At 41.8% G+C, this 12526-nt stretch overlaps 1 protein-coding gene across 1 annotated transcript in view; it reads right to left on the minus strand.

Annotated features, from left to right (window-relative positions):
• Positions 1-3243: 3243 nt before the first annotated feature.
• LOC144774103 (vomeronasal type-2 receptor 26-like) overlaps positions 3244-12526 on the minus strand; it is a 40126-nt gene continuing 30843 nt past the window's right edge. Inside the window, exon 5 of the mRNA XM_078659129.1 lies at positions 3244-4166. Coding sequence (XP_078515255.1) covers positions 3244-4166 — 923 coding nt within the window. The remainder of the gene's footprint in view (positions 4167-12526) is intronic.

Here is a 12526-nt window from a genome sequence, read left to right on the forward strand (position 1 = left end):
CATTCGATCAGTGCCACACTCTCGATCTGGCCTCACACCCTATGAAGTGGTGTTTGGAAGGCCGATGAATATTTGGGGAGTTCCAAAACCTCGTTTAATACATGATGTGCCTTGTATAGTGATGAATGATTATTTGGCACAATTAACAAATGATTTGCTTTTTATTCATCAACAGGTTCGAGAGGCGCTCCCTGATAACTCCACTGGTGAGGCTCACGATCTTCGTCCTGGTGACCATGTTATGATCCGGGTGTTCGAGCGCTCCAGCAGCTTGGAACCGAGATGGCATGGCCCTGAGCAAGTGCTGCTGGCGACACGGACTGCTGTGAGAGTCACCAATAAGAAGCGGTGGATACATTCAACGCACTGCCGACGTGTCTCTCCGGATCTGGTGAGCCCTGTGGTGCTATCCGACTACAGAAAGATTTTGGATGCAGAAAAAAGCCCAGCTGTCACACCTGATGAATTGGAGGGAGCCTTCCCGGACCACGTTGTTTCTGATAAAGTGAAGTACAATCTACGTCCCAGGAAATAAGATTCCTTTTTTTTTGTATTTTTGAACTGGTTGGTAACCGCTCTGAGGTTTGTGAAACGGAAGCCGGGAATATCAAGGGGGGGGGGATCAGTTCTGTCCAGTGTAGCGACACCCGTCTTGAATCCCGGAGAACAAATCAACGGCAGCCTCGGTCCAGAACCATCGTTTTATTTTTTCGCTTAGTGTTGCTTTTGAAGAGTATTGTTTTGTGAACTATGGCGTCTCCTTCGACACGAAAAGGGAGAATTCTTGGTGCTGTTTTGTTTGTCTTGACCGTAGTGGTGATCGCAGTATCAGCTTGGACTATAGAACTATTGTTTCCTGTACGAGAACATTTGCTGCCCACCACTCCAAGTCCATCTGAACATTTTCATTTTACTTTGCCTTTTCACGAAGAAAGACATAGGCAGACTTATTTGAATAACAGCTTTATTCAGATTTTGCATCGTACTCATAACATGACCAACACGTCCAATTGTTGGGTATGTGGAATGTTGCCCGGACATCAGAAGAGGGGAGGAACTCCACTCATTCCTCTCCCGTTTTCTCATAATGGTTCTTGTCATGCTTGGTACACTCTTCTCTTCACCCTGCGATGGCCAACGAAAGGTGGACTGCTTTTTCGATTGAATAAAATATGCTATAACGATAAAGATGGTTATCCACATGCTGAAGGAACTAAATTTGAATGGGAAGAGTATCGTCCGGACAATGTCTCTACACCTCGTGTATATACGAATCAAAGATTTATAAATGTGACGAGCTTGCATATGATAACAGTCATTGATACAAAAGCAGATTTGTGTATTAGAAATAAAGGTACAATCCCTGTAGGCCGTAGTGAATGTAATATTACACTTACCTTTGATACACCAACTGGAATTGCATTCGTAGCTTCGCGTAACACATATTTCATTTGTGGAAATAAGGGATACCATCGTCTACCATTGGGATGGTTAGGAACATGTTACATAGCTTTTGTATTACCACCTGTATTTATTGCTCCTCCCATGTACCACAATGATTACGTTCTGTACCATGATTTCGTACTGAACAGAGTTAAACGAACATTAGATCTTGATGAAATCGGCCAGACTGATACCACTCTACAACAATATGTAGATTTCAACTTGGGGTTATTTTCATTTGTAGGAGCTGCACTGAATAGCAGGAAGATAAGGCGGCTTACACGTAGTGTGGAAGCTGTCGCTAACGAAACTGCCTCTGCTTTAGGAAATATTACTGAGGAATTGCAAATTACCAGAATTGTAGCACTCCAGAATAGAATGGTTCTAGATGTGATACTAGCTGATAGGGGCGGAGCATGCCGTGTCATCGGAAGTAGTTGTTGCGTGTATGTACCAGATAACTCACCTTCCGTGTATGATTCAATTACGAAATTACATAAGATAGCTGCTGAGATCCACCCAGAAAATGGAACATGGACCTTTTCTGGTTGGTTCTGGACCCTGCTTAGTACTTGGGGTTGGAAATTATTAACGATTCTCTGTGTTTTTATTGGAGTACTATTTTCCCTTTGTCTATGTATTCAATGTGGCCCTACATTATGTTCTGTATGTATCGCAGCCTGCATTCCGTCTAAACAAGCAATTGTTAAGCAAGAGAAACTGATTAATGATGAAGTATTGAAAATAATGGCTATTAACATTGATGACGAACATTCTGATTATGTTCACTATGAGGTAGCTTTTGCTAAACGCTAAAAGGGCCGTCTGTCGTGTTTTGGCAGCTCCTGAGTTAGCGTTTAGCACAGCTACACGGTCTTTTCGTTTAACTTGACCAAAACGATCGGGGGCCATTTTGAATCCTTCTGGCTTCCATTTGCTATGAACGCTGCCTCGTGGTCAGTGTGCCCTTTCGTCCTTCCTCGATACCCATGGTCACCTATTCTGCTCGGTAACAGGCTATTTTTAGTACTGGTCAAGCGCACATGCGCACTATGCATCAACTGGTCACTCTTTAGGAATGTTAGCACTAACTGACCAGTGCTATTGAACTCCTCCCACATGCTGGCTGTGTTCCATAAAATGACCTTATATGTACCGAAAAATGTGTAGCTTGTAACCGCCTATCTTTTTATTGCTATTAAACTGTATAAAAGAGGTTGCGCACCGATGTTCGGTGTGCTACTTCTTACATTGCCGAAGGGTGCTATAGGAATGTACCACCACCCCATGGGGTCTTAATAAACTTGTCTTTTGCATTTTCCAGTGTCCGTGCCAACTTCTATACTAAGGTGTTTGAGAGTTTAGCAGAGTATGTAGGCCTGATTTGAACCCAACACCACACCAGGGGTTACCAGTTGGACCCTGAGAATCAGGCTATAAGTGGGAAATTACGGTCACTGCCAGCAGGTGGAGTCCCAGAGTAAAACAACACAGATCAGAGGTGTTACCATTAACTGGATGACTCAGCATTTACAGGGAACCTGCTATGAGGTCCTAAGTGAAAAATGCCAATACTCCCATTTTTTATAAAGGTCAGAAGTCTTTGTGACTACATGGCCATGAAAACAATTAATAGTGTTGAATATGTGGAAGATGCCAGCACCACCACTAACCTAAGTCTTTTTTATTGTGGTTGAACATGTTTGCATGTTTTGTAATGTCACTTTTAATGGTCATCATGATTGTCAATCATCCTGATTAAATATCAGTGTACCAGAAAAGAAAACTCATCACTGGCCATTATCCCTCTTTGCCTCTATTAACTATGTGTTTTCTTCCTAAGTAAGTCCTGGAGTTTCTTTCAGGCCTTACAAGAATGGTGTAACTCTTGGGTAAGAATATACAGCTGAGCAGTCCAGCGCCGGAGCACAGGATGTCAAACACCTCCACAGCCACCATGTACTTCCCCCGCGTGCTCAGGTACGCAGGGATGAAGGAGATCCACACACTGACAAACACCAGCATACTGAAAGTGATCAGCTTGGCCTCGTTAAAGGTTCCGGGCAGATTCCTTGAGAGGAATGCCACTATAAAGCTGACTGTAGCCAGGAGGCCCATGTATCCCAGCATGCATTGGAAGAAGATGGTTTCCCCTTCATTACACTCAATGATTATCTTCTCACTGTAAGTCTTCATGTTCATTTCTGGGAATGGAGGAGACTTTGCTAGCCATAAAACACAGATTACAATTTGAATCAACGAACAGAAGAAAACTATACAAAATGGTGTTTTTGATCCCAGCCACTTACGTGAAGAGCTGCTGGGATTTGTGGCCTTAAAAGCAAGAATAACAAGAATTGTTTTTGCCAGAACACAGGCAACACTGATAGTAAAAATGACCCCAAATATAGTTTGTCGCAGCATGCATGTGAGTTTCGTAGGGCGGCCAATGAACATGAAGGAGCAAAGGAAGCAGAACATGAGGGTGATGAGGAGCAGGTAACTGAGCTCCCGGTTGTTGGCTTTCACAATAGGAGTGTGGCTGTATTTGTTGAAGATAAACAGAAGAGAAGCAGTAGTAAGGGCCATAACTGATGCACATACGGCCAGAGTTAGACCCAGGGGATCATCCAGTGTTAGAAATTCAACCTGCTTTGGAACGCATCGATCACGTCTCTTATTGGACCACTGGGTTTCAACACATTTAAGGCATTTCACTGCATCTGCAAAAGAAAAAAACATGTTTGCATTTTCTTAAAACATAGTATTCAGTTATCAAAAAGGAAAAAGGACACTTGTTAGACGTCCAGGGGCAGAGTCAGCACAAGTCACAGCACTCCAAACCACGCGGCTTTGCGCTTTATTAGCAGCAACCCCCTGACGAAGCAATTCGTTCTCTGTGCTAAGATCACTGAGAGCACGTTTGGTAAAATATGTGCTAAAAAGTGGACACTTAAACGTACTACACAAGTCGTGTAAGTATATATATATTTTTGTATGTTAGTCCTGACGAAAGCTCCACAGACCCGGCTGGGCCAAAGGGAGCTGAAACATGTCGACAAGCTCATTCTAATAATACTAATGGATCTAGTAACTCGATCTTTTTTAAAGTACCCGTATATTTTACTCTAATAGAATCTCACTCTTCATTAAAGTATCTTGGTGACGTTCTCTTTTTTAACATTTCTAATATTTTTGTTATTTAGCATTTTTTCTTTTTGGGGGCATCCCTCAATCTCTGGACACTGCATTCTATACCAGAGGTGCCTCTGGATGAGGCTGGCATTGAGCACGTATTGCAACATCCAATGATAAATGCCATAACATCAGTGTCGGGCGGATGAAGAATATATACCGCTTTTCCAAATAACATTGAGTTTTTGAGGGTGTTTTCTAACCAATGGTTTAGAACTGTAACAAGTGTCCTTTTTCCTTTTTGATAACTGAATACTTGCCATGGGGAAATAAGTGGACACTTCCTTCCTCCTCCCTACCAGTTGATCATTAATTATCTTAAAACATGTCTTTTTAGAAAAACTGATTTTGATGGTTTGGCCTTAAAGAATCATTAAAAATGCCTGTCAGTAGGCGAGATACTACAAGAGAGAGGCACATTTGAATCCACAACAACATGAGACTGATAAGAACAGCATGGACTTTTTACACAGCCAAGATTTTGCCAAGATCCTAAAACACAACAGCACATTCTTAATTCAATGAGTTGTTGGCTTCAGTACACCTCTTGTCGCATACACAAAAGGGTTTACGCCAAAGTCTTGTATAATTACTGAGCTCATCACTTCCTCCCCAAGGTAACATCACTAAAGCTTGGTTTCTGACATGGATATCATTTAGGTCTTGCCAGGGGCTGCATCTCAGAGGTTGCAACATATGTGCCAAAATCACAGGGATTGCTGCATACTAAATATTTATGCTCATTCCTCATTCCACCATTTTGTGAGTTGCAGTTTCCCTGTGCCTCAGATTGCAGTGCACCAAAGTGCAGGAGGTTGTAAGGAGGCAGACTAGTGCTGTCTCCTTCCTAAAATTTAAAACACAATTTTCCCTACGTGTGATTGCATCATTTTTATCTGTTTTGAGTAGAATCATATGGTTTACCGTGACTGTTTTCATTTAACCTGATGAATTGTGGGATTTGCAGTCCAACTTCTGGAGTTTTTCTCCTCTCATTCCCCGTGACTATCTTTTTTTCCCCTCCTAATTTCTCCCTGGCTCTGTGCTCAGACCTGTATGTAAATCAATTCACCCCCAGCTCCCATTTTATGTTAGCAGATGAGTGAAACCAACCCCCCTTTTGCCCCTTTTCCCCCTTAGCAAAGGGGATATTCTACATCAGAGAGTAAACAGAGGGTGCTCTGAGACAGCAGTAATCTGCTGTGGGCTATTTAGGCTGTGTTTTGTAGGGATTGTGCACTTGTTTTTTGGCCAGGAGAGTGAGTAAAGTTTTATACAAACAATATTGTTAGCGGACAACGTTTGTTAGGCCCTTACCTGCAGAAATCCAAAGTGTGGATTGAGCCTGTCTGTCTCCTAGGAGATTCTGAATAGCGGAGCATCTTCCAACTCCCTGGCCATTAAATCTTGACTGGGATCGTAGGGACCTTGTATAGTCTGCTATTGGATGGTACATGCGTGCACTGATTGGTGGTTGCATCTGGAGTTTCTATTGGATTAGGGTTCTCATTGGTTGGTTATTTGAGGGTGCTCATTGGTTCCTGGGTCAGTGATTTTATTGATGTAGGTCTTAGTGTTAGTGATCAGATTGGTATAGGGTTTCGGATTGGTTCCTTGGGCTGGGCTTTCTATTCGAAGTAGGGCTTAGGGTTTCCTGTGTGATTGGTTGCTGGATCTACGGTAAAGACTAGGGCTAGGGTTAAGCTTTCTACTGGATATAGGGATTATGGTATCCTGTGTGATTGGCTGCTGGGAACAGGGTTGGGGCTAGGGTTGGGATTTAGACTTTCTATTGGACATAGGGTTTAGGGTGTTGCACCTGATTGAGTGCTTGGCTAGGGCTATGATTGGTTGTAAGGTCTTGGTCTACTATTGGTCCTTGGGTTTAGGGCTAGTGTGGTGATTGGTTAGGGTTAGAGCTTTGGTTCCCATTGGCTGAAGGGGTCAACTGACTCCTAGGGCAATAAAAGGTTAAGGCTTAGTGCGTCTCAGCCTGGGTGTCAAGGCTAAGGGCGGAGAGGACAGGGGTGAGTGCCTGTTCGGGACTGGTCAGGACCAGGGCCAGAAATACTGCCCATGTTCTCATTCATCAGCACACACCCTACCCTATCCACATCCACAACCAGAGTAATACACTCACACCAAATGTACTCACTCATTTACTACAAACAAACCATATGCACAATCCAATATTTCAGCACACACTACTAAACCACACCTATATATCCTTCTATCCCAGCTACCACACATTTCTACCATTACCTATGAACAGTACACAGCTCTATCCTATAACACTAACCAATCCACTCATCACTTACACAACCCAATTCCACGTCATACTTAACTACAACCCATCCACACACACACTCCCCACTCTAATGACCCCTAACAGACCCCTTTTTATCACTAACAAGCCTATACTCAGCCGCCATCATTTGTCCGACCAGCACCCTCCTCTTCTTTCTACCACAATAACACAACAGCACACCACATACACTCCACGGCACCACACATTTTAACTCTTGCAGCAAACAAGTCTAAGACAAACATTCTTAACTCTACTTCATCCCCTCCTACACACAACATACACTCTACTCAAAAACACATCACTACCTCCTTTAACTGACAACATCGACAAACAAACAATACAATACAAACAAATCCATCTCATAAAACAAATATACCATCACCTCTTTTAACTACTCCACAAACACAAAACATATCACAATAATCAACAAACAGTAATGGTGGTTTTAATGGTAGCACATCCCTCTATGTGTACAATGGACATTGGTATACAGTATTGGTGCCCCACACGGTTAAGAACATACACCCCACTACCTTAGGTGTCAACCCACTGTGGTTCAAATGAACCCAGTGTACATGTCATATATAGAAATAGACCTCGGCACTCTGACCTGTTCAGTATTTCCTTCGCGGAAAGTTATCCAATTCTACAATGCTCAGTTTAAACAAGGAGCAATGAATAGTTTGCTGTTCAATTTAATACATGTAAGATATACAAATTTGGCAATATTCTCAATACATTTAGTTCAGAAGCAAAAATTACAAAGGCATAGTATTACAAGGATGGAGGGCGTAATACAGTAAACATCTTGCAGAGGCGGTGGATCGGCAGCCAACACGTGTTTTGTTACAAAGTAACTTTTTCAAGGCTTAAAAGCAATCCATATAGTTCGCTCGAATTTTATAGATACCCAGGGTCTTTTTGTCAAGTTGACCGAGTCCTATTCAGTGACTTTCTGGCTGTCGTCCAAAGCAATAACAGCGCCACACAATTTCAGTGGGTCAGATATTTGTCTTTCCAACATAAGGGTATAATGACCCTTGCGATTCGGTTGGCTTGTTTATGTCAAAAATGGTCCTGTCCTGCCTCTAAAAGAACTAGGTCATATTACATCATGGACCAAAATGAGTCCATGGAATTACGAGGGAACAGAGGGCTGTGATATGCCCCTTTCGCTGTAAGCTTCATCGTGTATAGAGGCCGCCCCGAAAGGTTCGCCAAAACATATCACGCACACCAGCACAACAGAATCGCTCAAGAACAGCACATTATAATACTTACTGTCACAAAATATAAACATACACCCACCTTTCATACTACACAAATGAATAAACTCAAATGCCATGCTTTCTTTCTTCCACCACAACTAACACACATACAGCAACCAACCACTTCTCATCCATTGGTCAATGTAGAGTCTTACTACATGACCCACATGCTGAACCACCACCCTTAACTCATACACCTTCTGCCCTAAACACACACAAACAATATAAGCAACGTGCCACACCTTGCAACTTCACTTCTCCATGTCTACTGCACAACAAAGTTACATCACAAAAACAACACAGTGCACCAACTCACTCTCAAACACCATCATCACCACCTACACACACAGGCCCATCAAAATGCCTTCTTAGCCTGCTGGATGAGGAACATGATATAGAAGAGCTACACTGTTGCTATCCTCATACATCTAATACCAGCACTAAGAACACACCTGCTACATGCCCAACAAATACAGATCACTCTTCTACAAAACAAAGCCACACTATCAACAAATCACATTCTGTAAACTGTCTACTAATAAATGCTCTATTGATCTCTAAAAACAAACATCACATCTACGACCTCACTGACACAAAACCAAACGTACTATTCCTAACTGAATCTTGGTTGTGAGATACAATGGCTCCAATCTTGCATGAAGCCATTTTTCTAGGCTATCACATGATCATCCAAAATCGTAAAAAGGGAGGTGGCCTCGCTGTTGTGTTCAGGCAAACATTACATAACACTAAAGTGGACGATGTTGCCATAAAAGATTGTGAGTCCCTATTCTCCAGATACAATCCTACACCATCTTTCTCCTGTAACTTCCTGCTCCTTTACAGACATCCACCTAGCAAGGCGGCATTCCCAGACACACTTCTAGACACAGTTTCAAACCTGATAACACTACACTCCAACCTATGTGATCTGGGTGACCTCAACTTTTGGTTTGACAAACCCAATATGCTCCATCCAAAAAAAACTAATCGCTGGCCTAGACACAGTGAACCTGCATCAGATCATCTACAAACCCGCACACAACCTAGATGTCATTTGTGCTAATACTGGACTAATCACCTTTCAAAATATAACTCTGGTCACATGGTGTGACCACCATTTGCTTTCTTTCCAACATAAAACAACACTAAGCAAAGCACCTAATCCACCTTACGTGCATCCACCTATCGACCATGGAACAAACTCAATTTGGAACCCTTAGAAACACAACTAACATCCAGTACAGATCTGGAAACAATAATATCTGTTCCAAAACGACACGAGTGGCCACAGGAAGCTTTGATCTCATGATACCACTCAAAACCACACAGCAGAACAAAAGAACACAAGTACCTTGGAAAAATACAGAGAACAAATTAGAAAGCTGCAACGTTCCTGGCTCGAAACAAATGCTAATCAAGAAAAACTGTGCCTACAGAAAATTAATGGATTATACAAGTCAGCTATCAAAAAAGCAAAGAAAAGGTATTATTCAGACAGAATTCAAAATACTAAATGTGCAAATAAAGATATCTATAAAATACTCAATGAATTTCGTAAACTGAAGTGCCTAGTAGGAACTCCTTCGTTACTCAAGATTTCATAGACAAACCGGCAAATCACTACACAAACAAAGCATATACTTTGCACTCATACTTAAAACAAAGACAAAGCACCAGCGATGACCCTTTTACAAAACAACAATCCAAGAATACTCTAACTCAGCCTCCCCGTTCCTTCCAACACATTTCACACAATGGCCACTCCAGTAAGAAGAAACATCAACAATTCTTTAACTACTGGAATTAACCAGAGGAACTCAAACTCATACATACGCCCATTGCTGTAGAAAACAAACTTGGACCCGCTGAACCGTGACAACTACAGACCCACTACAAATGGACCTTTACTGGGCAAACTTATAGAAAGAACAGCATTCACCCAGATGTCACAATTCATTGAAGACAATGCCATACTTTCAGACTTCCAAATGGGAATCCGTACAGGAAGAGGCACAGATTCTGCCCTCATTGCCATCTGGGATGAACTGAAGAATGCAGTTGACCGCAACGAGGTTGCTGCCCTACTTCTCTTGGATCTCTCAGCTGCCTTTGACATGGTTGACCATAACACTCTGATACAAAGATTCTACAAAGCCGGCATAGAGAGGACTAATCTAGACTGGATCGCATCCTACCTTCGCAACAGAACTAATGTCATCCATACCCCACCTTATTCATCTAAACCGAACTCCACAAAAGCATGGGTTCCTTAAGGCTCTATCATCTCACCCTTACCTGTACTGATCAATCAATTTAACTTCACATGCTATAACTATGCAGATGACACACACATTCCCATTCAACTGGAATGCCCCAAAGACATTGGAAACTTTCCAATTTTGAGTTGTCTCAGAGCCACGAATCAATGATGATGTGGAACCATCTCAAATTGAATACTTTCAAAATGGAAATACTCACGTGTGCTCACCGCCTAGCCTGTTGAACTGTGATCACCACCTAAAGTACTGAAGAAAGTAAGAAACCTTGGAATGACCATGCACTCCAAGCTATTGATGAATGCCCAAGTTGACAAACTAGCAAGATCAAGCTTCCCCCATTTGGGATTTCCACACAAGGTCCAAGCTCCTTGTTCTGTCCAAACTTAATTACGCAATAGCCTCTTCCACGGATCACCGTTAACGTACATGAAAAGACTACAGCAGATTCAGAACTCCTCTGCCAGACTACTCTTACAAACTGTGAGACCACATCTCCCCTACCTTGAAAGACTTGCATTGGTTACCTGTTGCCAGAAGATCCACATTCAAGCTCCTTTGTATCACCCTCAAAGCGATATATGGAACAGGACTGATCTTCATCAGGAATTAAATCACTGAACACATTCAACAAAGGAACCTCTGCTCTAGAGTGACACCTCACCTCAAAATTCCAAGATACGAAAAAACCATGGGTGGCACATCCTTCTCCTTTCAAGCAGCCAAACTATGGAACTCTTTACCCCCCAACATAAGATCCACGGACAACCACCTTATCTTCAGAAAACTACTCTAGAATTGACTCTTCCCACATAAGCATCATAGGCAAACAGAAATATACAGCTTATCCCTCTGTATATACGCATTTATTTGTAATATAGATCTGTACCTAAATATGTTTATTGATTTGTGTATTCATGTAGAACAATTATTTTTTTAAACAGATTAATAAAATAAGTGTTTAAGTACAACAATACTTGAAAGCCGTAATTTATTTAATGCAGATTTTATCTGCATATACTTACTTCATTTATGCATCTATATACTTTCAATGTATTTATGGGTCTATATATTTATACATTTTCTTCTAATTCAGCATATCCAATGCACTACCTTATTTCTCACCCTATACTTCTATCAATATATCCTCGACCTCCACTCTCTCATTCATCCCACACCCCATATAACTACTATGATTCCTAAAATACCCCTTTCTAGACTCTCCCTTACTCTACCCCTCCTTGCACTATCTCATACCTCTTTTTACTATACCGATCCCCCAAGCAAACCTTTTTAAACCCTTCCCTCTAACTCTTTCCCTCCACATCCCTTTTACTCATCCCAACCTCCTCCCACTGCTTTGACCTCCAAAACAAAAACAAAACAATCCTTCCCTTTTCTATCCGTCAACTATCTTTTTCAATCCAAATAACAGACAAACATGTCCACTCATATTTCACTATACTAATCCTTTATACGTTCCAGAGTAGTGTACTACTCGCCGAAAAAGTGCTTCAGCACGTCATCATGGGTAGCAAGCGCTATATAAATGCAAACCTTTTCCCTCTTCTATCCCTCTGCTACCCTTCTCAATCCAAATGACTGACTAACATATCCGCCACTCAAATTACTTTCATATTTCACTGTACTAACTCACCAATAATACTTTATGGGTTCTGGAGTAGAGTGCTACTTGCTAAAAAAAGCGCTTCAACACCCCACCAGGGATAACAAGCTCTTTATAAATGCAAACCTTTTTCCCTCTTCTAACCCTCTGCTAACCTTCTGAATCCAAATAACTGACTAACATATCCACTACTCAAATTAATTTCATATTTCACTATACTAATTCAACACTCATCCTTTATGGGTTCCGGAGTAGCGTGCTACTCACCAAAAAAGCACGTCAACACCCTATCACAGGGGATGTATGACATTACAACGCATGCTTTTACATCGCATGCCTTTACAACGCGGTTTTTACAACGCATACCATTACAACGCATAATGCTTTTAGGCGCTGGATAGTGAAT

The sequence above is a fragment of the Lissotriton helveticus genome, chromosome 8, assembly GCF_964261635.1.
Source record: "Lissotriton helveticus chromosome 8, aLisHel1.1, whole genome shotgun sequence".
Lineage (NCBI taxonomy): Eukaryota > Metazoa > Chordata > Amphibia > Caudata > Salamandridae > Lissotriton > Lissotriton helveticus.